Here is a 27,333-nt window from a genome sequence, read left to right on the forward strand (position 1 = left end):
GATGGGGGGCTCCATCTCACAACCCCGAGATCACGACCTGAGCCGAAATCAAGAGTCCAACACTCAACCAACTGAGCCACGCGGGCACCGCTCTTTCCCCCTTCTTTTTAAAAAAATTCAATGTTCATCATTTTGAGTTTGTCTGGTAATGTGTCTCCTAATTCAGGTTATCCATTCTCCAGCAGGCTACGAAAGCGAATGAGGTTGTGTCCCTTACAGAATGTCACATCTGGAGGCATACAGTGTCCATCTGTTCCTCACTGATCACCGGGTCAAGGTGTTATCCAATCTCTCCACTGTGCAATTACTGGTTTCCCCTCTTGCCCCAAATAAGCAATATACAGGAAGGCACTTTGGGACCATCCAAATATCCTGCTCTTTCTCTGTTGACATATAGCAACTGTTCATGATGCTTGTTTGCATCTGTCATCTTACTATGATAGACGCAAATGATCTCCCAGCTCCCATCCAGTCTTCACATTTAGCAGCTGGGACTCAAGATTCTGCTGTGAGCAAGGGTCTTCCCTCTTCTCCATTTACTTACTATTGGTATGAACTCACAGTTTTATTTTCCCCCAATGGTTTACAACTCTTAAAGGTCCTTCATTATTTTGTTAGTCAAATCTTCCAGATGTGGCCATTGATAGCCCCTTCAAGCTGGCTTCTTTGTGCTTGGGACACTCCTATGTCCACCCCACCCCCTGCCCCCTTTTTACTACTTCCTTGCTTGCTGGCGTAAGGAGATGTTCCAGGCCCATCTTGCTCCCTCCCTCCTTCCCCCCAAGATTCCTTGTTTTTTATTTGGATTTGCCACTCAGTCTCAGAATTGCAGGAAAACTCATGTCTATATATTTCCTCCCAGGCGTCAGCCCCTCTCTGGGCAAAGCCTTCCACCACCATGAAAAACTCTGGGTTTACCTGCCTTTTTGCCCTGCAAGGTCAAGGTCTCTGAGTCTTTGCTCTAGCCTTGTCACCCTCTTCCTGGTCCAGGGTCATTTCAAATGTGATTTCCTCTTTACTCCAGATAGCCACGCCTGCCCGGATTTAATTGTTCCCTTATCTATGTTTTACATATCTTTTTTATGGTGCTAATCGTGTCCTATTATGCCTTTGGTTACATTTCTAGGTAGACTGAACTGAAATACTTTCCAGAGAGAAAGGTATGAATTTTCCCTATTTTGCAGATGAGAAACTTGAGGTTCAGGGAAGTGAGCCCGGGAAAGAGACAGCAGAGCACACGGCAAAGGTCCTTGGTTGCAACCTTCTCCTGTCATTTATTAGCTGTGGGACTGTGCGCAAGTTACTAAACCCGTCTATGCTTCAGTTTCCCAGGCAGGAAAACATGGACGATAATAAGTATCAACCTACCACCTATGGCAGTTGTGTGGATTGAAGGAGTTAGTTTTTGTAAAATCCCTAGGATAGTGCTTGGCACATGGTAAGTGGTATGTAAGTGTTTGTTAAATAAATAAAGTCATGTCCCTGTAATTCGTATCCAAATCTTCAGATGATAAAGTTCCTACTCACCGCTCTATTTTCACTTTGTAGGATTCCGATATTCCCCGAGAAGCAGGGGTTCTATTAGAGACAGCAATAAAAGGAAGCTGGTTCAGGACACAAGACATTAATGAGGTGAGAGGAAGCAAAATGTTCCTGCAAATTGCTGAATTCATGGAGAGACCAGAGGAGGGAGCAGGTGTTCTGTTCTCCTGACTCTGGGTCTGGGGTCCAGGCAAGGACCACAGGTAGACTTCAGGAGCTGGTCCCTCATGAGGTCTCTTTACCTGTTTTTCCTCTCAAGTCCACTGTGGGTTAGACATTTGGGGTGACTTGTCACAAAGACCCTGCCCGTGCATTCACAGTTCTGCAAGTTGGTACCACTGACACATAGAAAATATTCACTGCTTTATGGAGGTTGGCAAAGCTATTGGCTGGGGGGGGGGCACCTGGGTGGCTCAGTGGGTTAAGCCTCTGCCTTGGACTCAGGTCATGGTCTCAGGGTCCTGGGATCGAGCCTCACATCGGACTCTCTGCTCGATGGAGAGCCTGCTTCCCCCTCTCTCTCTCTCTGCCTGCCTCTCTGCCTACTTGTAATCTCTCACTCTCAAATGGATAAAAATCTTAAAAAAAAAAAAGCTATTGGCTGGGTTTTTGAATCTTGCATTGTACTACAATAGTGATTAAGTGATTAAGTGTACTACAATAGTGATTAATCCCTACAATAGAGATTAAGAATAGAGTTTACATTTCCAAAAGCAAGAATCATTTTTATTTTGCTCCAATAACTGTTCACAAGATGGGTGCCTGGGTGGCTCAGTCAGTTAAAGGTCTGCCTTTGGCTCAGGTCATGATCCGGGGGTCCTGGGATCAAGCCCCATTTCAGGCTCCCTGCTCAGTGGGGACTCTGCTTCTCCCTCTGTGGCTCCTTCTGCTTGTGCTCTCTCTCTCTGTCAAATAAATTTTAAAAAAATTAACTGCCCACAAGATAGTTATAGCTGATATACATAATTATTATAATGGATGTTGATATGGTTAAAAATGGGGATTGCATTCTAATTGATCTGGTAGATGACGGTTGTCAGCTGAGTGACAAAATTATGTATAATTCCATGAGTAGACAGTGCTTGTCTACGGGTGGATAAGTTACTGGTTACCTTCTGTGTCAAATATTAACTATTAACAACTTAAGAGTGCATGATCTGCCTAACTGTGGAATGTTTGTGATAGCCATTTTCAGACGTGAGTGTGCGTCAGAATCAGCTTTAGGGCTTATTAAAACACGGATTGCTGAATCCCATCTCCAGAGTTTCTGATCTGTTTTGTCTGGAGCAGAACGCATAAATCTTCATTTTTAATTAATAACTTTTAATAATGTTCAATCTTTTAATTAAAAAAATTTAATAAATCACTTATTTCAAGTGATGCTGTTACTACCGATTCAGAGACCACAACTCAAGAACCACATCCCTTCTGTTGACTTAGAACAAACATCCCCTCACTGGCAGCAAATTACCACCACCTAAGTTGCAATGCAATATAATTAGATTTCTTTTAAATAGGCCACCATAAGCAAATTTCCCAACCATTTCTAGCATTTTATAGACCAAGAGTCATCACTTAATTATTTCACCTTTAGAAGGAAAAAAAAAATACAAGCCTAAGTGATGGAGGTTTTAAAGCAATACCAAAGCTAACTGGCTGTAGCATTAGATACATATTTCTGATGTCTTGGTAATTAGACACAATTAAGACTTCTTGGTGCTTGCCGATATTTTTATGAAACAAAGTATATCCATCTAGGTATGACTCTCTCGGAGTCCGTCTTAACTAACGCGCTAAGAGGTGATGGCCAGCAGGTGGCGCTCTGAGTCAGTTCATGGGGCCCTAAATAGGGTGGAAGGCGAAGGCACCAACCAAGATGGCCTGCTTTAAATCCTCAAAGTAAGGTCCTCTTAACCACTTGTCATAAAATACCCTGAGACACACGTCTTGGAAAATCGAAGTGTCAAGCTCAGCATCTTTGCCACATTTCAAGCTAGGTAATTACCTTCTCTCCCAAAGGGAATCTGTTTTATGTATTTGTGTCCTTTCTAGGTTACAGGTTTCCCAAAGGCAATGATCTTGCCTTCCATTCGTTCTATACAATGAAGTGAAATGCACATTTTACAATAACAATTTAATTATTCTACATCCCTCTGAGCTCCATGATGACCTGTTATATAATTGCTAGTAATACAGAAATGTGCCTGCCTTGTCTAAACCCTAGCAATAAATGGCAGTTTTTATTTGACCTAAAAGTGAATTGCTTATTTACTTCTCCTTTGCAGTATGAAAAGCTATTTTCCTGCCATCCCAAATTATGACTCATAATCAAGTAAATAGCACTTCATTTCAGTCTGTCATTTTTATTGTCCGCAGTTTTTTTTTTAACTACACACAACAAATACTTTGATATAATCTAAGATAATAAAATAGTTGAACAACTTTTGCTTTTAGATTTACATTTGTATAGAAACAATCTGTGGAACACCTCACCTCCAAACCAGAGTGTCTAAAAACAGTGATTCATTAGCATTGCTTTAAATAATTGTTTGGTTAAAAGTTGCCATTTCCATTCTCAACTGAAATGTGTCTCCATGCAGTTTCCCTGGGGTCCAAAGCTGAAGGCCTTGGGGAGGTGGTCACTCTCTTCTCTGTCCTTGCCTTGTGTGGAGGACAGTGATTAGAGCAGGGTTGTCATAAAAGCCAGGAAGAAAAGAAATCAATTGCACATCTCTAGTTTTCAAGGGTCAAGGTCCTAACGGGTCTTTACACAAGTCCCTTTCTGTAGCTGTGAGGTTCTAGGATGATAGCATGTGCCTGCCTGTTCCCGGATGCTCCTTTCCTTCACTAATTGTGTCAGTTCCTATGGAGGGGCTGTGGCCATTGTCCATAAGTTCTCCCTAAAGGCTGCTCATTTTGTCAGATTTAAGCCTTGTCCCTTGTATTATGTTACTTGGATGTTGTGTCATGGTGCCCACAGAAGATCCACCATCCCCTAAGAAATGCCTCATCCCACCCTCAAATCCCCAGAGTGCCCAAGAGTGAAGACCCCACGGAGACAGTGACTTCAGTGAAACACGCCACCCAGAGAGGCTGGGGGACTCTGGCCTAGATCATTCCATTGATCTTAGTCCACTCGTAGATGTCCTGCTCGCACACTATGTCGGAGTTGATGAGGAGGTATCTGTCGCCCACACAGAAGTGCTTCTGACAGGCGGCACATTTGAAACATTCCAGGTGATACACTTTGTCTTTCACCCGCATTGTCATCTCGTAGGCACGGATCCGCTTGTCACAGGATGCGCAGAGACCGTCTTGGCCAAAAAGCCTGGGGGTAAAACAGAAAGAAAAGCTAAGAAGACATTGGCAGACACAAAACTGGCAGAAAGGACTTGAGGATGGGTTCCATACGGGAGGCTCACATCCAACCTGTCAGGAAACCAGGAAGAGGCGGGTCTGAGGAAGCTCGTGGGGTTTTTCCCAAAGGGAAGGGGGTTCTCCAGGAGGAGGCTGCAACCCGTGGGCATCTGTATTTGGCATAACCTGCCCCTTTTCTTAGCTTTCCTTGCTCTAGGCTGCCCTGGGGCTCCTTGTCTGTGGGGAAGAGCCTTAGCTGAAGTGATTTGAATTAAGAGGTGAGGCATGTACTGTGTGTCCCCTCCCGGGGGAACTTCCATTTTAGAAGGAGAGCTGGAGTACATCTCTGGGGGCCATCTGAGGAGGAACTGAGCAGGAATGCAGCGAAATGGGCATCTTTCTGGGGTTCCCGGATTCTCTCATGGCAACAACTACTGATCCCACCCGTGGAGAGGTCTGGTCTGCGTCTCCTCCGGAAGCTAAGATGGCCGCCTCCACATGACTCTTCTCTGGGGCCCCAGCTTCCAGGAGACAGAGGGAATTCGACAGGAGATACTCGGTGCAGATCTGAGAGACCAACGGCCTTTTTCCACACTGAACAGAAGAGCTTGCTGCAAGGTCCTTGGCTGCCCCAGTGGCATGAATCTCTGGAGAAACTTCTGTTCTGATACCGAAATCGAGACTCCCCTAAGTCATGGTCAGTCACTTATTTCAAGCAAATATTCACTGTCAAGGTAGGAGAGGCGACACAGTGGAACCCAGGGCAGTGGCTCGTTCTCAAGCTGCGCTCCCAGGACCAGCAGATTTGCCTCACCTGGGACTTGCTAGAAATGTACCTTCTCAGGCCTCCCGGTTGAGACACTCTGGGGGAGAGGCCAGTGTGGTCAGGAGCCCTTCCACGTGAGTTTTTTTTTTTTTTTTTTAAACTTCAAGGTTCTTAAAGATTTTTTTAAATTTATTTGACAGACAGATCACAAGTAGGCAGAGAGGCAGGCAGAGACAGAGGGGGAAGCAGGCTCCCTGCTGAGCAGAGAGCCTGATGCAGGGACTTGATCCCTGGACCCTGGGATTATGACCTGAGCCAAAGGCAGAGGCTTTAACCACTGAGCCACCCAGGTGCCCCTCCACGTGAGTTTTGAATCACACGTATCCAGGACCAGCCCTGAGGGCAGGGTGAGCGTAGTGGGACCTCGGGTCCCTCTGAGCTTCTAAAGTGGCAGTGATCCAGCATCTACCTCACTGGGCTACGAGAAGGATCACGGGAGCACTGTCCAAGCACCGACCATCAAAGGCGAAGCCCGCAATGACTGTTTTAGCCCAGGTCGGGGTACTCAAAAGGCGCCTTCCTGCTACAGGAAAGCATTTTCACACGAGCGTGATAACGCGCCTCTTCCACCTCCAACTTTTAGGACTGTCTTAGGTTAATGCTGCTTCTTATCAGACGTTCTTAGTCACCTCAGGATAGCAGAGAATGGATGGGAACATTCTGAGAGGCTGGAGGGAAGACAGGCAATTGACACATTTGGAAACATTTGGGCAGAATTAATGGAAGCAGGAAGATTCGGTCTGTGAGTAAAGGGCTGGTGGTGGGAGCCTGGGCCGGTTAATTTCCCTCCGAATCCCGCTTTGCATCTGAGGATCTCTGAGCATTTTTTTTGAGGCACCACCTGGGGGACAAACTCATTGGGGGGGGGAGGGGAGAACATTTTCTCCCAGCATAGCAGATGGTGGAGCTGTAGGAAGCTGCCACCTTGGAGGTCACAGAGTGGAAAGCCTGACTGTTCAGTAAGTTGAGTTTGGGACTGAGGGAGGATAAACGACCCAACAAAACAGTGTGCGTGGCTTGAAGCCAACACGTGGGGTGTGTGACCCTTAAGGAAGGAGAGCATTTATTAAAGGGAAGTTGGGGGTAAATTACAGTGCACATCAGGCAGTGAATGAGGGGAAGGACAAAGGACTCATATTTGGGAGGCTGGTTCAGGTCCCTCTAACGAGCCAGGTGCCCCGGAGCAAAGGACATCTTCTCTTCTGATGTCTGTGTCGTAAGCTGTAGAGCACGGGAACTGGAAGAAAAGGCCTCTGCAGCCCTTTCCAGCCTTCGTAGCCTAAGATTCTACTAACAGGAAAAATAAGCCAGACTGAAGATCTAATTTGAGCCTTCACCTCCGGCACCAAGAACTGGTGCCTTGGGCTGGGTATCCCGGAAGCAGACCCCGAAGAGAGGAATTATTAAGGAATCATTCTCAGGGGAAGCCGGTGAGAGGCAAGGGAGGTTGGATAGAAGGGAAGGAAGGCAAGCCAATTTGCAGTCTCCAGCAAAGGCCCTCAGAGAGGAGCGCCCGGAGGATGGCACAGGGACTCCAGGGTGTAAGTTATGTCTCGGAGTCCGCCTGGCTCCAGGCAAGGTTGCAAGGTTCCTGCAATGCCAGTCATCGGTCAATGGCCAGTATTAAGATCTGCTGGCAGTGTGGGGGCAGTGGGTACTCTTTGGCTCTAACAGATGCAGATGTTGGGTGTTGCAAATAAAACCACTTGGGGGGGGGTGCACTGCACACAAAGATGGGAAAGGGGTCTGACATAATCTGGGGACTCTGCATTGACATGAGCAGCTACCGCTAGGTTCCCAGCAGCACAACCGACCCGCAGCAAGCAGAAGCTGGGTTTAGATTCTGCACTGGGATCTCATGAATATTTGAGGCTAAATGTCTGAAAAGGACTGTAACAGGCGGGTCAGCCATAGGCAATCCTCAGGAGGGGGAGTTCTCCCGGGAGGGAAGAAGGACTGAACCCCATCACAGGACCTCCCCATTTATTCACTCTTGCCTTTTTAAAAGATGCTCCCAGATATATTAAGAATGCAGGTAAGCAAGTCCATGGCTAAAGGACCATCCCTGAAGCAAAAAAAAAAAGGTTTTTCTCCTCTGTCAAGAGGTGTCAATGTCTTAAGCTTTCTCCTGCCCATTTTAATAACAATAATATAAATATTAAAGGATGGCTGGAACTGCCGGCACTAACAGAGAGTTAATTAACATGTTGCCTAGGAATGTAGCAGGGAGAAGAATTATTTCATGTCACCAAGACACAAGTTAATTAACACTGGGTTCTCCCAGACAATTTTTTTCTCTTCTTTTTAAAAATGCAAAAGATGAACAAGCCCAGGCGGCACCGGGTTTATTCTCGAACGTTACAGAAAACCATAGAGATAGGGAGAAGCCAGGGCTCCTTTTGACCTGACTCTATCTGCACTTCATTTAATAAGATTCAAATGATTTGACAGGCATGTCGTCAGGCGGCCCAACGGGAATCATTGACTCGTCTGCTTTCTGCACTGACTTGGCAAACTGGTAGCCAGCAAAATCAGGTCTCTATTTATTCCAGTTTCATTTTCCTGTAACTTAATAAAAAAATGGACCAAAATTCTAATCACAGCCATTGAAAACTCAACTTATTTTCTCTGAACCACCAAATGTGCAAGGGCTTTGTCAGAGAATTTAGGGAGGGGGGAAGCATATTCTATCCATCTCTGGGTAAACAGATAAGCTTCCTTCCCTGTGGAATTGTCTGCATTTTTTTTTTTCCATGTAAAAATGCTCTGAGGGCAGGTTTGGGAGGAAGAGGTAGCCTGGTGGGCTTCCGGGTTGGGTGGTCCTAATGCATTAGGGCTTCGTGCTCCACTGACCCTTTGCCATGGGAAGATGGCAAGAAACTGACAGCTACACAGTTGAGCAGATCTGACAGTAGAGGGCACAGAGTTACCTCCACAGCAGCTAATATGAAACTGGAAATGCTAGAACATTCCGGGCAAAGGCACTCACTGAGTGCCAGAAAATTCACTTGGCAACAGTATGACCCAGAGCATCAGAAGATGTCCTCTGCTCCTATCTCACGGGGTGTTTGTTGTAGTGTTCCTATTTTTTCCTTCCACTCTTTTTTTTTTTTTTTTTAAAGATTTTATTTATTTATTTGACAGAGAACACAAGTAGGCAGAGAGGCAGGCAGAGAGAGAGGGGGATGCAGGCTCAGGACCCTGGGACCATGACCAGAGCAGAAGGCAGAGGCTGAACCCACTGAGCCACCCAGGCGCCCCTTTGCTTCCACTCTTCCATTTCTGTTCGTTAGGCAGGAAAGACTTAATGTCGTGAGGATTAGTTACAAGGGCAGCTAACATCTGTCCGGTATTCACATACCAAGCCAAGCAGTTCACATGTATTACCCTACCGAATCCTCACCTCCTCCCTGGAGGTAGGGGCTGCTATTACCCCCATTTTTATAGGGGAAGAAATAAAGGCTGAGGAACGCTAAGGAATTTGGCCCAGGTCACAGTCAGAAAGCTGTGGTGCCAGGACTTCAACCAACAGCTGATCTCAGAGCCTTTGCCCTGTCACAGTCAAAAGCTCAGGGCTTTTAAATCACGTAAGATTAGAGACCTACAAAAGAATCTTTTATAACCTATATATGTATTTGGGAGCATTAAGTGCACCCCTAAGAACCCACCATCCAGCTGTTTGACCCCAAGCCTCCTCTGTGATTCCCTCCCGGGCCCCTCCCCTGGTGTGCTCCTCAAAGGAACTACTGTAGGGAATTTTATGTTCATCATTGTCTCACTTCTAAAAAATTAGTATTTGACATAGGAATGTGTCCCTGCGACTATGCCTCTCCAACAGGAAGAGATGCCAAAGACTTCTCTGCATAGGCCAGCTGAGACCCAACCTCTGGCCCGGACATCTGGGCAGGTGGCTGGAGCGTAGGAGCTAGACGGAGACTCAGCTGTCCATGGCCTCTCGCCCTCCCAGCTCAGGGCCCCTGGGGGTGTGGAGGGAGGGTACCTGAGATAGTCCCTCCGGCAGAGCTTCCGGCCCAGCTTGTAGTAGAGGCGCCGCCCCACCTCACCCAGCCGGCACCCGCAGAGGTCACAGCTGAGGCAGTCCTCGTGCCAGTACTGGTCGATGGCCTTCAGGAAGTAGCGGTCCCCGATGTTCTGCTGGCACCCGCCGCATGTCAGCAGGGACGGGGGGATCTGCAGGACCTCATCCACTGGCTCCCTGGAAAGAAGACCTGCGTTAGGGATAACCTTGGGATGGGCACCAGGGGTGAGCCATCGGTCTGGGCCGAACAGGACAGTTTCAGTTTGGAGACAGGAGAAAGGACGGGGCTACATATCCAGAGGCCAGATGGCAGAGGGGCCCAGCTAGCTTGGGTCAGGACAGGAGAGAGCGAGGCCTTCCACCCTCGATGCTATGGAAAAAAATGCCAGTGGCTCTGCACCCCGGCCCCGAGCCCTGCACCATTCTGGGGCCCTCTGCCCTCTGCCCTCTCTTGTTTTTATTTCTTTTTTCCACCCTCCCTTCCTTCAGTCTCTTGCCATTTCTCCTTCTTTTTCCTCCTTCCAGGCCTAGACTCAAGGGCCCTGCTGAGACCTACAGGAGGCACTCCAGGCTAGAAGAATTGCCAGCTTCAGAGCCCACTACCCGGAGGGCTCAAACTCTGCAAGTTCCCTGTTGAATCTCCGTGCCATCCTACCCCGAGCCCTTCCCAACTGCACGAAAAGCAGAAGTGAGGAAGAAAGAAGAAACTAATCAAAGATTATCTTAGGTTGTTTTCTTGGTTCCAAATAAAAATTCCATCAGGATATATTAGGAATTCTCATTATTATTATTTTAAAATTTTATATATATATATATATATATATATATATATATTTAAATTTTTTAAACAGAAATTCCACATCCCATCCTTATTACTGAGTGAATCCTTGAAGAAAAAGCCCAGGTAGTAAGGCCATTGTTAGACTTACAAGGGACACTAAGCAGACCATTCTGCATGTGAAAATATTTACAACAGCAAAACCGATTTGGACAAAGCTGATTTAGGAAAGAAAATGAGGAAGGGGTAATGATTATTTTCAAGAAAGTGGAAGGCAATTAAACAGACTGAAATCTCCATGCAGGCAATTGCTAATAGCGAGCCTGTGAGATGTGTTTCTTCGTTTAAAAAGTCAGATAGGATCTGCAGTCCTCTTGGCTTCACTGGGATCTGGATACTACTGTTTTACATTTTAAAATAAATATTTTTATTTGCTGGAAGAAAATAAAAGGGAGTGGAAAGAAACTATTCCCGCACCAAATGGAACACGGGAAAAATCTAATACCTGTTGCTTTGTAACAATGAACAAGTAAGTGCTCTTTTGAATCTTACTCAAACACATTTTTTTTTTTAAATCCATTATGTTTTTTAAAATGGAGCACTTCCAACCATGGGATTTCCCAAGGGACTTTGCTTCTCTGTATCTTGAGAGTATAAATCTATCTCCTATTTCTAGCTGAAACTGACTTGCCAGGTGACCTTGTGTCCTGACTGGCCTGGGCCCCACAGAGCTCAGCACCCATTATACTGAGGGAAGATGAGACACAGGTAATCCGTGTTGATCACATACATTGACAATTTCAGGTGCCTCTTTCTAGAAAGTGCACACTTCCCTGAGTACTTAGGAATACTGAAGCCAAGTCCACGCTTTGTAGACCAAGGGTCAGTGTCCTTCATAAGATGATCCCTTCTTAGAATTAGAAAATGTGAAACCCAAGTCAGTTTTCTTTTAAACACTCTAGACTTTAAATAGTTTTAAAAATTCACTGAAGCCTCACTCGCTTTTCTTTGTTTCCACAGGTTACATCTAAGTACTTCCATTCTCCCTTCTGAAAAATAATATCCCCAGCATTTTCACATGCGTCAACTAAGAAATGCATGTCTTCTCTTTCCACGGCCCACGGTCTGACTTCAGGCTTCCAGAAATACTCATGCAACCTTGACCACACTCAATGGCCTGATGGCGATGCTGCCAACCATCTGTGAAAAAGGAGAATCTGCACTTTGCTGGTGCAAAATTGCCTGGAATTAAAATGAACCGCTCTTGTTACTCTTAGGTAGGTGGTAGAGGAAATCTCTATCTCCAGAATTCTGGCTGGCTTTCTGTCTAAAGGTTTCATTTGCAGATAAGTAAGTAAGTAAGTAAGTAAGTAAAATGTTTCATTTGCAAATGTCTGTAGGCAAACTTGTATCCCTACCTAGGAGATGCCAGTAGTCATGACCCAAGTGGGCTTTAAGTAAATACACAATGAGGCATCGGGGAGGACAGTGTTCCGCTATGGTAGAAATGTTAAGCAAAGAGCCATTGTGACGGTCCAAGATGAGATAGGAAAGGACAGGATAAGATATTGGCACTATCTAGCTTTCTGTAATTAATGATAATATCACATTATGTTTCATGGATATTCCAATGTAATGAATGAGTGAGATTCACCCTCAAATATTTTATATTCTCCTGGAGCCTACCCTGAATCTTATACCTGAATATTACTTTGGCCTGGATTTCTGGGATCCTTGCTCAACAATTTCCAATAAAAGGAGGGAGTGGGAGGTGCTACAGTAATTTCCCAACTAGCTTGTCCATCTCCAGGTAGACCCTGTCTTTATGGGGCACATGGTGAAATGAAGGATGAGCATTCTTCAGCAAATGCCTGCTGTACTCTGAGGCTAGGATGTTCCCATTTTCTAACCTCAGTGAAAAAGCACAAACTTTGAAAAGAGCAAACCTCCTTCAGGGAACTGAAACCTCCAGATTTATCTCCTAATAAAAGGATTAGTGACTAAGTTCTGCTGATCGAAAAGGCATTAGGCACCAATACATCCTATTCACTCTTCTTGCATTACTAGGGTCTTGCCCAAGCTCTAAAAACTGAGGGCGAAGTTGTAATTCTAGGTTTATAAAAAAAAGTGTGCAAACCACCCTTTAAACCCTGTGTCTGAGGAGATACATTGTTTTAAAAATGAATGTTCTTTTTCTCCCAAGCATTGTTGAAGGAAGCTGTGTTTTTCCTTAGAACAGACCTGGCCCCTTATAGAACAGGGGTCTGAGCCTTCAAGATTGAAGAGTGATGTTTATGTTCTCACTGGATCATGGTACTTCCTGTATTTTATAAGAGCATGCTGAGTGTTTATGCTGGTAACTGAGGGTAAAGCCCAGGTATATAAACACCATAGATGGCTGGAACTGGGGGAGGGAGAGACTTCAATCAGGAAAGCACAATTCCTTTAAAGCAGGAAAAGAAAAGAAGAGAAAACAAATGCCTCTTAAAAGCACAAATGGACAAGTCATTAACCAGCTCCTTTGGTCTGTGTAACAAATCCCTTCAAAGGATTAGATGGGGACTTCAAAGGAATAAAAATTCTCAATACCAGACAGCTAATGAATCTTAAAAGGGCATTTGCGCTGACGGGAAAATGATATCTTAAACAACCCTTTCTCCCCTTGTTAAAGCTAAAGAATGGATTGGAGGTATAGGTTGGGAACAGGGGAACATTCCAAACCAACAAAGCTCAGAAGAGACATGCGGCAAATGTTCATTAGAGCTCTCGTTCCCTGACCCCAAACCCCTTTGAGACTGTGATAAATGCTATGAGCCACTGCTCCCCCAGAATTCACCTATACACAAAATGATGCACTAACTTTTGAGGTTCACAGGCCCCCATCAGTGGACCCCAAATTAACTCCGGATTTAGGAGCTCGAAAGTCTCTGGAGGCCAGGGAGAGCTCCTAGGTGGACGCTCGGACCCCCTCACCCGCCCATCCCAGGCGCTGCTGGCTGCCGCTCCACCTGCGCACCGCTAAGGGGGCCGTAGGGGACTCGGGAGGCCTCCACTTGGAACGTCCCCCCTTCCAGGATCAAGTGGACAAAGAGAATGGGGACCGAGGAAGCGAGAGGTGAGAAGGGAGCAGAACCAAGCCCAGAACGCTCTCGGGACTGCACCTGCGCGCCTCCGAGCTCCCCCCTGTGCCTGTTCCCGTGTAAACTTTCTGGCCCGCGGTGGCTTTGAGGTACGTCCCAGGTAGCCGGTAGGGGCCCGCAGAGGTGCCAGGCCGAACCCCTCTCCCTGCCGCGGGGTGCCTACCCCTCTCCCACAGTCCCCAGAGCCACCCGCGAGTAAGGGGGGAGCCCCGCGCAAGGCTGAGGGAGCCAAGGGCACGCTGCGGGCGCGCACCTGGAGCCTTGTCGCCCGCCGCCGGCGCTACCCTGCAGCCCCAGGGCGGGAGGCCGTGGTCTCCGTGGGTGGCAGGGGCAGGGGAGCCACACTTACTCAGACGGGTCCAGGCTCTTCCTCTCGATGGCCGAGGACATTGGGGAGGGAGGTGGCGTGCCAGGAGGCGGGGGCGCTCCCTTTGTGGCGCGGGGCTGGCCGGCTGCCGGGGCTCGGACCCCCTCGGATGCTCGGGCGCCGCCGCCACCGCCGCTCCTGCGCCTCCTCTTGCTCCGGCGCTCCGGCGGCGAGCTCGCCCCTCCGCGCTCAAGGACAGTCACCGCGCTCCCTTCAAACGCCAAAGAGAGAGAGCGAATCACCGGGCTGCCGGCGCGCCGCGGCCGAGGCGGGGACCGGGGCGCGCAGCCTGGCCCCGGCGGCTGCAGCTGCTGCTGCTGCTCAGGACTTAACCTTCCATCCCGGTCCCGCCGCCGCCGCCGCCGCCGCCGCCGCCGCCACCGCCGCCGCCAGGTCCGGCTCGGCTCGCGCGCTGTCACCGGCTCCGCGCCGCCCGCGGGGATCGTGCGCGCCCGCCCGGCCGCCCCGAGTCCCTCGCACCTTCGACCCGGGTCGCGGCGCGCAGCTCGCCGCCGAGGGCAGGGAGGGGGCGGCGGCCTGGGGGCGGGGAGGGGACCGTGCCTCTGTCCCCGGGCTCCCTCCTCTCTCGGGAAGGTCTATTTTCGCTCAGCTTCCCTCTGTCTCTGGTTTCATTTCCTTTTTCCTGATCACGATTCAAATACAATAGAAGGAAATCACATTTAAAGAGACAGCTGCCCGGTCCCCCCCCTTTTTTTTTAAACGGGGCTCCTGGGGATTAGCAATACAAACAGCAGCATCAGGACCGACTTGGCTTCTTAAAGGGGCCAGCGTCGGGGGCGGGGGGAGTCGCTCAGTGAACACGGCTCCTTCGGGGGGGGCGGCTGGGTTGCGTCTAAATCATTTTTTAGGGCTTCCCCTCTTCGGCGTTTCCCTTTTGGTTAACTAAGCCTGAAAGTAACCAGCAGGCCGCTCACGGAAGAAAGACAAGACAAGAACGTGGAATAAGCACATACAGAAATGCACGCGTTCCGGGTGGCTTTCGCGGCCGTCCGGGGTTCGAGGTCCCAGGTCCGCGGACACAGCACGCGGGGGTGCCCGGGACAGCGCGGCTCTGCTGGCGGCCGGCTTGTGACTGCGTCCGCGCTCCAGAGAGGCGGCTGGTGCTGTGCGAGCGGGGACCGCACGGGCTGGGTACGCCTGAGCAGAGCCGGGGGCAGCTAATCCCGGGGGGTGGGGAAGTGGGGGGGGGGGGTTGGGAGGGACCACGCGGCCCTGAGTCTCCTCTCCATCTGCTGGCGGCAGAATTCCATCCCTCAGCATCTTTCACAAATCGGACTCCTGCGGTGGAAGTGCCCCATGGAAAGTGCCAGTAATACTCCGCGCAGAGAAAGCGCCTTTCCAACGGTCAACAGCAATACTTGGGAGGCTATTTTGCCCTGGGTCTGGGAAAGAAAGAAGCCAGACTTGATTTTGGTGTTCAGGCTTCCTCTCCAGCCACAACGGCAAAGTCTAGGAGGCTAATAGCCTGTACAGAAAAACTTTGGGTCTCATCAGAGTTCCTTGAAAATTACTGTGTTCAGAAATTATTGTCTTCAGAAATTATCACTAAAGGTCTATTTGGGCAGGATGCCAGTTACAAGTTTGCAAGCAAAGAGGAAATTACCAAGGGCTTTCAGAATCCATAGTTGCACGTAAATAGTCTGGATCATGGTCATAGACATTTTATTCCCATTTTATTTATTTATTTATTTTTAAAATTTATTTATTTATTTGTTTGTTTGTTTAATTTGACAGAGAGAGAGAGATCACAAGTAGTCAGAAAGGCAGGCAGAGAGAGCGGGGAAGCAGGCTCCCTGCTGAACAGAGAGCCTGATACGGGGCTGGATCCCAGGACCCTGAGATCATGACAGGAGCTGAAGGCAGAGGCTTAACCCACTGAGCCACTCAGGCGCCCCTTTATTCCCATTTTAAAGAGGACATTGAAGGACTTGGAGTTTACCGCGAAATGCCGGTGGCTGATCACTTCATTTTCTCTGTTCAGAGCCAATCCTCCCTGACTCTTTACAAATGAAAACCAGAATTTACTATTGCCTGCATGCTTTTGTCATTTTCTTGTCTTCCTGTGTCCAAGGCCGGATCCCTAATGGGTATAATTAAAATTATAAAAGAGAGAGTGCGTGTGTACACACATGTGTGACCAAGGAAGTTCAAGGCCTTCAGTATGTAAAAAGATATCCAGATCAGACCTTTGTTTTTAACCAAAACAAACAAACAAGAAACAAAACAAAACAAAACCCTAGACATTTTAGGCAATCCTAAATTATGTGATAGATATGTAACTTACCCCTCTATAAACAGAAATGAAAATTAACCAAAAGGTCCTGATTAGCAGTTTGCCTATGTTGAGCCAGTCAGTGTCGTAGTTAAATGCCAAGGACTAACTGGCTTTCACTTGGGTCCTTATCAGCTCGCACGGCCTAGGAGAGTTACTTAATATGAGGAGACAGTACTGGGTAATTGGTCTGGAGTCAGTCTAACCCACCATTTCCCATCTGTGTGAACCTGGGCTTACAGCAAGGATTTAAACTCCCTGAATCCTCATCTATAAAGTAGGGGTACCAGAACCTAGCGCATCAGTTGTTGTGAGAATTAAATGAGTAAAAGCATGCAAAGCATGGCACATAAACTTAAAAGGCAGTGGGAGTGATAACAGGAGATTAAATGCATGGAAAACACTCAACATACATTAAGTGCACATAAAAGGGAGCTGCTATGTTATAGCCAAAGACGTCACTGGGAGAGTTAAAAAAGTCCTTGAATTCAGCAATTCCTCTGGGTATTTATCCAAAGAAAATGAAAACACTAACTCGAAAAGATTATATGCACCCCTGTGTTCATTGCTGTCTTCTTTACAATCGCCGGGATACAGAAGCAACCTAAACGCCTATCAGCGGATGAATGGATAAAGACGATGAGTGCGCGCGCGCACACACACACACACACATGCACGCGCACATGCAATGGAATATTATTCAGCTATATAAAAAAAATCTTGCCATCTTCGATAACATGGGTGAAGCTTGAGGTCATTATGCTAAGTAAATGTCAGAGAGGGACAACTTCCATAGGATCTCACTTAGATGTGGAATCTAAAAAATGAAAAACAAGCTCTTAGATACAGAACAGATTGGTGGTTGCCTGAGAGGAGGGAAAAGGGTAGGCGAAATTGGTAAAGGTGGTCCAAAGGTACAAACTTCCCGTTAAAAAATAAACAAGTCCTGGGGTTGTGATGTACAGCGTGGAGACTGTAATTAATCATACTGTATTGCATATTTGAAAATTGGTAAGAGAGCAAATCTTAAAAGTTCTCATTATAAGAAAAAAAAAGTACAACCGTGGTGATGGATATTAACTAGACGTATTATAGTGATTTTTTTCAATATGTGCAAATATTGAATCATCTTCTGCACCTGAAACTAATATATTGGTGTATGTCAATTATACCTCAATAAAAGATAAGTTAAAAACTTAAAAAATAAATACAGAGCTTGAAATTCAATTTGGATGTGAAATGGGGGTTTAAAATAAGAACTTCCCACCCATATTTAAAAACAGTTCTTTATTTTGTTTTGTTTTGTTTTAAAGAAAACAGAGATGGGGCACCTGGGTGGCACAGTGGGTTAAAACTTCTGCCTTTGGCTCAGGTCATGATCTCAGGGTCCTGGGATCGAGCCCCGCATCGGGCTCTCTGCTCAGCAAGGAGCCTGCTTCCTCCTCTCTCTCTCTCTCTGCCTGCCTGTCTGCCTACTTGTGATCTGAGACCTCTGTCAAATAAATAAATAAATAAATAAATAAACCTTTAAAAAAGAAAAAAAGCAAACGGAGCAGGGTCCCCTCATCTCACTTCCTATTGTTCTTAAACATACAAGCATTTCCATTTCCGTGTCCACTACCTTGGTGAGTAGATGATATGTTTGCACGTGTTTACTTCTATTAAATCTGACAAGTTGCCACCTTCCTTGTTACAGTTTTGTACAGGACTCAAGTTAGCTGTTAAATAAATATATCCTTGAAGTGACCTCTGAACCACGAAGTTTGGAGCATAAAGTTTTCCTTTTAATAATATGCTTCTGTTTGACCCCAGTATGTAAAGAAAGAGAGATTACTGCCTATGACTTTGGGTCAGTTTCTTATCTTTCACAGCTCTTTGGGGAGGACTTCCTTAGAGAAAGTGAATATTTGAAATGGTATCTTAAGATTTCAATTTCACACATAGTGGTTGTAAGAAATAACTGCTTACCGGTGGGATTTCATTTCTATTCAACGGGCAATTAAATTGCCCAAATTTAAGCTTAACATTTAGAATCAAATCTCAAAATGTGTTTTTATTATGAACAATTTTAAAGCAATCATGACCTCATTGTATCTTTCCATAGCAAACCTCATGCCTTCTGCAGAAGAGGCAATTCGATAGTTCTTGAGAGTTGGGAAAATCTGCACTTGAACCCTAGCCGGCGGGATTGCAATTTAATTCCATCTCTGCATCCCCACCCTGACTCCTTGCAAATCTTGAATACCTTAAAATTTAGAAATTTTAATTTCTAAATTAAAATTGAACATGAATGTCGGAGGAAGGCCGAAGCAGTCTACATGATGAATCTGACCTCGGGTAGATGACTTTTTTCCTGTTGGCATTTTCTATTCTTTTTGCTTATTACATGTACAATTGTTTTCTAGGGAAGAGCAGTTTCCAGTGACTAAGGCTTCATTTCTTTGCTCAAATGGACTTCTAATAGAAATGAAAATGCAAATGTCATTGGAAAAATGCCAAGAATGACAATTTACTTCTTTTATTTCTTTTCCCCAATCATCAGAAGCTAACTTGTATCCCATGCCTGTTAGCAATGACATTCACATATAGCAACCGAAATAAAGATTTGTCTTAACATGGCTTCAGTCCCCATGCAAAAGTCTTTAAACTATTCCTTTGTCACAGACATCTGGCTCCCAAACTCATTTCAGGACATTTCAGCTGGTGGATATGTTTTCACAGAATGTTAGACCAATCAGTAATCTTAGTGATAAATAAATCAGGTTTCTTACCTAGTAGAAAACAACCCCAGAAAGTCTAAAAAAAAAAAAATCCATTTCAACTGAGGTTCAGGAGAGGGAACATAGGTGTTCGACACAGCTCTGCTGTTTGTTCGCTGTGTGATTTGAAGGAAGTTACTTCACCTCTCTGAGCCTCAGTTTCTATATCTGTTGAATGTCAAAAATCTGCCTGTTGTAATGCTCAGCGGGGCCAGCGCTAGGGTGAGGTGGCTGCCATGCCTGTTCACCTCACGGGAGTTTCGAGAGGATTCAACAGCGTCATGTGTGGGAAAATGCTTTGCACAATGATGGTGCACAGTAAATACCCAGAAATGGCGGCTATTGTCATCACCCCCATCTTTCAGACATTACAGGCACTGTATCAGGAAACAACTAGCTGGTCTCCCAGCTCATCAGGACAGCCACTGAAGAATGCTGAGACCAGAAGCTGCGGGAAAAGCTCAAGTGTGTGTAAGACATCAACCCGCCCCAGGCTTGGGGGACCCCCATCCTTCAGCCAGCAATGCGGGACTGTGCCCATTTAGGTTCTGGACAAGCTGCTGACAGCTTCATTGCTTCTCTACTACATTGCCTACCTCAGCTGCATCCCTGATTGTATCTAGCCGATTTCCCCCTTTCCAACAACTTCTAGACTGGCTTTTATAGCTAAGACGAGAGGCACAATCCAGTGCTGAATCATTGCCCTCCCATGTCACAATTCCACAGCAAAGTCTTGGCAGACATAAGCTCCTAGCATGTTCTAGAGGAAGGGACCTCAACAATGTGATTCCTTGGCTTGCTCTTGGGCAGGGGTTCAAAGGAGCCTCCCTAGAGGGCTCCGCCTGTCCCTGCGCCAACCTCAGCAGCACCATTTTTGTGAACCTTTGACGTGCTGCCCCACCTCTCTGGACCTTGGTTGCTACATCTGCAGGCAATTCAGAGTCCCCATCCCATGGCGCCCTTATGATGATCCTGAGGAATGAAACACATAAAGTGCTTAGAAAGGAGACTGGCACATAGTAAGCTTCCAAGGAAGATTTTCCTCATACAGACAGATGCCAGCTATATAATACTTGAACACCCATTGATAATTCAGGACCTTTGAGGGGCAAGGCAAATGAGACCTAGAGTCAACGGCTCTTTCTTTCACCTCTGCCACCAACAAACCCTCCCCCACCTTGGGTACTGGACCTTGACCTTAATTGCTGCTCCAAGTGAAAGCAGGGAGTCAGAGCTGGGTGAGCAGACTTTCTGAGCCATCCTTGTGCTCTTGGGTTGTACAAGCTGTCTCCTCTCTGTAGCTGGGGGGGGGGGGGGGTGCCCCACCTGAGTGACACAGGGCAGGGCCTAGCACGTGGCACGTTTGAAATCCAAACTCGTTCCTGGGGTCTAGAAAGCCTTATACAGTCTGGTCCCCACTTCTCCTGTGACCGCACATCTCCCTCCCACTCTGGGCTCGAGCCACACTAACTTTTTTTTTTTTTTTTTCTATTCCTTAAAACTAACCAAGACAATTCCTTTTGGAGGGCTTTTGTACTTGCTTTTTCCACTGCCTGTGATGTTCTTCCTCTGGATTATCCCATGGCTCCCATGTACTTCATTCAGGTCTCCGTTCAAATGTTTTATCCTCCTAAGAGCCTTTAAAAATTCCGCTTCTCATCATTCTTCATCCTCTGAGCCGCTTTATTTTTCTTCCTGGAATCATCATTACCTCCACTTCACTACATATACATTTGTAGATTCTTATGTGTTTTGTTTTGGCCTTTCTTCCCAGCTAGGATGTAAACTCCGGGAAGATAGAAATTCTTTACGACTTGTTCCCGGTTGTGTCTTCAGCACCTAGAATGGGCCCAGCACATGGGAGGCCCTTGATAAATATTCACTGAGTGAATGAATGTACAAATGGTCACCCTGCTTCCCTCCCGGCCAAAGCACGCTTGCGCCATGCTCTCTGGGGAAATGTTGAAAATTTTGTCTTCCTCGAGCATCACTTTTAGGAGAAGATAAGGTCTCGGATGCCATTCAGATTTGCGCCCCAAAGTTGGTTTGGGAAAGAGGTCAGGCTCCTGGCTTCTAGGGACCCTCAGATGGGAGTAGTCAGGAAGCAAGGACACTCTTTGAAGCTGGCTTCTCTACTGCGGGGCCCCCTGCCCACGAGGAGACGTGGCCACAGTGAACCAAAGTGTAGGAAGCAGACAATTACAGGAGAAAAGACACAGACTTTGGAGATGGACAGGCTTAGGTTTTAGTCCTGGCTTTTTTAGCTATGTGGTTTTAGGCAAATTACTTGACAGCTCTGAGCCTCGGTTCCATCACGTATAAAATGGGGCTAATTATATCTTCATCACGGGGTTGTAGGGATAAAATGAGATCTTGTACGTCAAATGCTTAGCATAGTGCTCAATGGATGGTAGCTATTATTAGAATTAATTAAGCAAAGAGAACCTCAGAGGAGGATAGTCAAGCGGGGCAGGGCTTTCTTGGCTGAACATAGGTAGATGACATTAGGTAGAATATGGGCTCAGCTCAAGCAGGGTGGGGTCAGCCTCTGTGCCCCAGGAACCCTTGCCTTATCTTACCTGCTCTGGTGACCCCGCCATGGGACAGGTGGGTGGGGCTTACAGAGACCTGGCTCAGCTGCAGGCATAGGAAAACAGCGTGAAGAGACGGCATCAGGAGCCTGCCTTGGCCACTAGCTCTTCAGAGCTGGGGGTCTCTGGTCTGAAGCCTTTCATCTAGACAGGCTTTCCACCAGAAGGAGAGCTGAGGCTGCTTCTGGGGAAGCAGTTTTCTGGAACTAAGTTTAGCTGAAAGCACTAAGCCTGGCTGGGGAAGGCAATTCTGACTTTCCATCAGACTGCCAAATTAACCCATCTGGAAATCCCGGTTTTTTCATTGCCATCACCCTGCTCAAGAATTTGCAATGGCTCCCAATTGCCTTTGACCGTGGACAAGGGGCCTAAACTTTTGGGACCCCAGTGTTCTCGTTGTTATAGAGGGAGGAGGTGGACTAGAAGGTTAAGCTGCAGTTCTGTCCCTCTTGCAGGTCAAGACCAAGCTCTCCATGCTTCCATTGAGATGTGTGGTCCTATGATCCTGCCTACTCCATCGGTTCAACTTTCTATCCCACAGCTGTAGCACCTGAACTTTCCTACCCAGCCAGGCTGTTCCTCCTTGATCTCAAACACCCTGCCTGTACCCATTTTTATGTCCCATCTTATCCTGTTCTCTCTCTCTGTGATGTCTGCTTGGTCTGTGATTCCAAACTTTGGTGCTTGAATAGTAGAGTGGTAAAGAATAAAGGCTTTGGAGAGAGATAAACTTCGTTTCCAGCCTCTGCTTCCCAACTTACTACCTGGGTAATTAATCTGAGGCAAATCTCTGAGCTTCAGCACTTGCAACAATAAAATAGAGATGATGATAAATCTAGGGTTCAAAGGAGTAATGGAGATGATGTGTCAAGCAGGCCTGTGCCTGGCACACGGTCAGTGTTCAGTCAATGGCAGTCATTACCGCATCCCTAGTCTTCTCTGGCTCTTCCTGTTGGGTCCATCACTCTGGACCCAGCTCAAGCTACATCTTTACCCTGGAGTTCTCTCTGTTCCCTGAAGCTCATGGTGGCCCCTCCCATCCCGAGTTCTCATGGCTCTTGGCTCTGGGGCCGGATCAAGGCGCTTGTCAGACTCGACCTTGCAGAGCAGTGACTTCATGTGTGTCCAGTGTCTGGCCACCTCAAGAGTAGAGATGCCATGATTTTCATTTTCATCAGCTTCCAGGGTACTGATAGAAATTTGGAGATACTCAATAATTCCTTTTGAATTAAAGCCTTCCAATATCACATCCATGTTAACCAATTTCCCAATTCCTAGATTCACGTGGACATTGAGGAAGGTGTGAGGGTCTTTACATTGGAAACAGAAGTCTCCCCAGAATCAATACTGAGGATGGCCCATGCTTTGTCAGTCACAGACCTCTTAAAAACTCGGTAACGAAAGCTATGAAACTCTTAGAAGAAAACCTAGGGGAGAATCTACATGACATTGGATTTGGCAATGAGTTTTAAGACATGACACCAAAAGCACAGGTGTCATATTTGATTTCCAACTAATTTAATTGTTAAATTAGAAATAGGTTGGGCCAGGTCAAAGCTAAAAACCTATGTACCGCAAAGGACATTACCAAGAGAGTGAAAAGGCAACCTGTGGAATGGAAGAAAATATTTGCAAACCTTATAGCTGATAAGAGGTTAATATTCAGAATATAGAAAGATGTTCTATAATTCAACAACAAAAAGACCAAATAACCCAGTAACAGGCAAAAGGCTTGAAGAGTCATTTCCCCAAAGAAGACAGACGAATGGCCAATCAGCACATGCAAAGATGTGCAACCTCACTAACCATTAGAGAAATACAGATCAAAACCACAATGAGATACCACCTCACACCTCACATCCTTTGGGATAAGAGGACGACTCTTATCCCAAACCAGAAAAGACCAAGTGTCGGGAAAGATGTGGAAAAATTGGAACCCGTGTGCACTGTTGGTGGGAAAGGAAAATGGCCATTGCAGGTCCTGTGGGACACAATACGTAGGCTCCTCAAAAATTAAAAACAGAATTGCCAAATGACTCAGCAATTCCACTTTTGGGTATATACTCCCCCCGAAATTGAAATGAGGAAGTCACACAGATATTTGTATGTCTGCGTTCATAGTGGCGTTATTCCCAAGAGCCAAAGGATGGAAGCAACCCAAGTGTCCATCCACAGATGAGTGGATTTTAAATAAAGGGCATGGGTGCCCAAGGAAATATTAGTCCACCTCAAAAAAGAAAAAATCCGGACACAGACTACAACCTCCATGAGCCTTGAAGATGTTCTGCTAAGTACAAGAAACCAGTCACAAAAGGACAAAGACCGTAGGATCCCACTCACATGTGGCACCTAGAGTCATCGGATTCATAGAGACGGAAGGTAGAAGGGTGGTTGCCAGGGGCTGGGGGGAGGAAGAAAGATTTTTCAATAGGTACAGTGCTTTGGTTTGGGAAGATTTTAAAAAAGCCCCAGAGATGACTGCTGGAGATGGTTGCACAATGGGAACGTGCTTCCTGCCACCGAACTATGCTCTTGAGAATGGTTAAAATGCTAAATTTTATGGTATGTCGATTTTACCACCAAAAACACTGGTCAGAGTTCAAGGCCATTTTGGGCGCCCATCTGGGCTAACATGCAGGATTTTACCTATTATTTCCTGAAGCTCACAACCTTCTTGGCCTTATCTGTGGGTCCATTTAACCCCAATGTTATGGTGAAGCCAGTCTCGTGTATCCTAAGACAGAGTTCAGGTGCCCCGGTGGCCCTCCCTGCCCACTTAGGTCTCTGTCAGTGGTGCTGGTCCCTGCTTTCCCAGTGACTTTCTTTGCAGGAGCCCACTTGGCTCCAAGGAAACGGGGAAAAGGATGCAGTTTGTTGTTTTGGTAAAACCACATCTTTCAAGGAAATCAATGCTCGTATAGATATCTATCTGCCCTCTCCTCTGAGAATCCATCAGTTAGAATACAACAGGCATGGGCTCCACTTTGGCGGGGGGCGTTGGTAGGAGAGCGGGGTGGTGTCTTGTGTAAGCAAAGCATCTTTAAAGTTCCTTCAGACCCTTTCCAAAGGCCCCGGGGGCTGCTTGGAGGCCAACTCAGCTCATCTCAAGCTTTCCGGCTACAATACTTCCCATCATGCTGCAGAAGGCCGCCTTGGGTTATATCTTGCAAAGGAAGAGCTATTAAAAAATATTCCATTTGTATTTCCTACGTGGCCCTCCATCTGGAAATATCTTTTATCTGGCAACTTTTGCAAAGGGAACTGAATCTTGAAGTAGGTCCTGGTTCTCTATTCTTCCAAAAAGTCATTTCCATTCTAACCTTCACAAGGGCCAAGCCATCGTGACTTGGTTTTGGAAACAGGAATGGCATGGGACAGCAGCAAGTTTTTCAGGCCTGGAGGCTTCTTTTTAACCCTGAAAACACCCACGCGGAGGGCAATAGCAAAATCTAGAGAATTATTATACACACTCTCAGCTCAAACATTACTTCTTCCAGGAACCCCCTGCCCCCACCCCCCATGACTAGATGAGGACCCCTCCCATCCCCTGTCTGATTTCACTCGCAGTCTGGATTGCAATTTGTAATTCCACATTTGGGGATTGATCGTTAAGGTACAGTCCGGCTCCCCACAAAGACACCAAGCGCCTTCTGCTCAGAATTGAATCCAAGAGCCTCACTTAGTATCCCGCACGTAGTAAGCACCCAGTAAACATGTACTCTAAGAAGGGTCAGTGTCCTTCATAAGGTGATCCCTCCTTAGAATTAGAAAATGTGAAAACCAAGTCAGTTTTCTTTGAAACACTCAAGACCTTAAATAGTTTTAAGAATTCACTTAAGAATGAACGCATGAACAAGTGAATGAATGAAACTCACCTTGCCTGCCTCTCCGCCAGTTACATCAATCCTGGTTGAAAAATATCTCCTTCTCAGAACTGTTGTTCCTGAAAGAAAATGACAGGAACCCTCTGGAAGGGAGCTAGAAGCAGAATGGAGGGAGGGAGGCAGGGTGGGGAGGAGAAGTCTTTATCGTCCGTTAGAGAAAGGTTTGCATGGGTCCTTGATAAAGTAGGGACAGATGTCCCCAGGGCCCTCTGATAGCTGTGTGTCCTTGATAGTGTGACTGGGTGGGCATAAGGACAAAGGGATGGATTCTAACGGTTTCTTCACTGCTTGAAAAGGCTGCTTCCTGCCGAACTTGTTTTTCTCCGTTATAAACCAGCTCAGCCTGTAAGTGGGAAGGAGTGGCCAGCTTCTCCCAACGTGCGGGGTGGGGGGTGGGGCGGCTTGTGTCTCAGGAACTGTGCGGCTCTTCAAGTTGGGTGTTCCCGCCGGTGGGACATGACGCGGGTTCTACCTGGGTCCCATACTTTGCAAACCTCACATCACTTTGGGTCACAGAAATCCTCCCCCCATGTCTAAATTAGAAAGGGCAAGTAGCCAGGCTCCCAGCTGATAGGGGAGGAAAAGAGGCCAAAGCCCTGCCAAGCCTTAATCCTGCTGAAACGAGAGGGCCCTAGGACACTTAGTCATTGGACCCTGGCATTCTTGCTCAGAAGAAGGTCTTTAGAGAATTCATTTTTCAAGAGGAAGTGTTTCATTAGGTGGAAATCTACTCAGAGGCTGTATTAATTACATAGTAAGTAGCTTTTGTGGGATTTGTCTTTTGAGTAATTCAGACAGAAGATTACAGTTATGGATAGATGGGCCTGCTGCTGCCAATGATAACTACCTTTTATTGAGCATGTATTATGTGCCAGGCATTTGATATGTTTTATCTTATTTAAACCTAAGAACAACCTTCTGAGATCAGTGGTAGTAGTATCTCATTTTATAGGTAAGGAAACTGAAGGTCAGAGAAGTTCAATACCTAGCTCAGGGTCACACAACTACAGAAGGGCGGGAAATGGGATCGGAACGTAGGTCTTTGGACTCCATACTCTCACTCTTACCCACCATGTCAGTGTTTCCCAAATTTCTGACATTTGCTTATTAACTACCCATGTCCACAGGCCCACACTAAGTTGACCAGATCAAAGTCTTCAAGGGCCTTAGAGAGTCTCTCTCTGGACACCAATCTAAAGTAGACTTTTCCCCAGACACCAACACACCACTATTGTATTTTCATCATGGTACTTATCATTACCTGATATTTTTTCTTTCTTTCTTTCTTTTTTTTTTAAGATTTTATTCATTTATTTGACAGAGAGAGAGATCACAAGTAGGCAGAGAGGCAGGCAGAGAAAGGAGGGGTTGGGGAAGCAGTCTCCCTGCTGAGCAGAGAGCCCGGTGCAGGGCTCGATCCCGAGATGATCCTGAGATCATGACCTGAGCCGAAGAGGCTTAACCCACTGAGCCACCCAGGGGCCCCCTGATATTTTCTTATTTGTGTATTTGCTTATTGTCTTTCTTTCCCCTGAGTGCAGGGACAAGGTACTCAAAGTTTTGTCTCCGGACTGCTAAATAGAGGGTAGTACCTTGTTAGTATTCAATACATATTTACTGGATAAATTAGCTGACATCATAGATATGCCCACTAACATAACATAATAATAAATAGTAAGTTATATTAAGAAGGATACTGAGTCTAGAGCCAGGTTCTAGGGGAAGAGAATCATTATTACACACCAGTGTCTCCCAAC

The 27,333-nt window shown here is 46.5% G+C and overlaps 1 protein-coding gene and 1 long non-coding RNA gene across 5 annotated transcripts; one reads left to right on the top strand and one right to left on the bottom strand.

The window, feature by feature from the left end:
- Positions 1-1,169: 1,169 nt before the first annotated feature.
- LOC309873395 lies at positions 1,170-10,522 on the top strand. The gene is made up of 3 exons (XR_014316338.1): positions 1,170-1,438; positions 1,549-1,632; positions 10,290-10,522. It is a non-coding gene; the product is annotated as an uncharacterized lncRNA (long non-coding RNA).
- LMO2 (LIM domain only 2) lies at positions 3,886-25,886 on the bottom strand. Of its 4 annotated transcripts, none has more exons than XM_082748931.1 (4): positions 25,568-25,886; positions 14,032-14,260; positions 9,726-9,941; positions 3,886-4,870 (listed from the first exon to the last, which is right to left on the bottom strand). In XM_082748931.1, the coding sequence occupies exons 2-4, from the start codon at positions 14,070-14,072 to the stop codon at positions 4,651-4,653; spliced, it is 477 nt and encodes a 158-aa protein (XP_082605057.1). In that variant the 5' UTR covers positions 14,073-14,260; positions 25,568-25,886; the 3' UTR covers positions 3,886-4,650. The 4 variants fall into 4 exon arrangements, with proteins under 4 accessions (XP_082605057.1, XP_082605055.1, XP_082605058.1 ...); XM_082748929.1 differs by lacking the exon at positions 25,568-25,886 and adding an exon at positions 15,024-15,187; XM_082748932.1 differs by lacking the exon at positions 25,568-25,886 and adding an exon at positions 14,530-14,687.
- Between the last annotated feature and the right edge of the window lie 1,447 nt (positions 25,887-27,333).

The sequence above is a fragment of the Mustela nivalis genome (genome assembly GCF_964662115.1).
Source record: "Mustela nivalis genome assembly, chromosome: 9".
NCBI classification, from domain to species: domain Eukaryota; kingdom Metazoa; phylum Chordata; class Mammalia; order Carnivora; family Mustelidae; genus Mustela; species Mustela nivalis.

Excerpts from the sequence above, each read along its gene's own strand:
- LMO2 (XM_082748930.1), bottom strand. Across the intron at positions 9,942-14,031 it reads AAGAGCCTGGACCCGTCTGA|GGAGCCAGTGGATGAGGTCC; the intron begins GTAAGTGTGGCT and ends TCTTCTTTCCAG. Across the intron at positions 4,871-9,725 it reads TGCCGGAGGGACTATCTCAG|GCTTTTTGGCCAAGACGGTC; the intron begins GTACCCTCCCTC and ends TTTTACCCCCAG.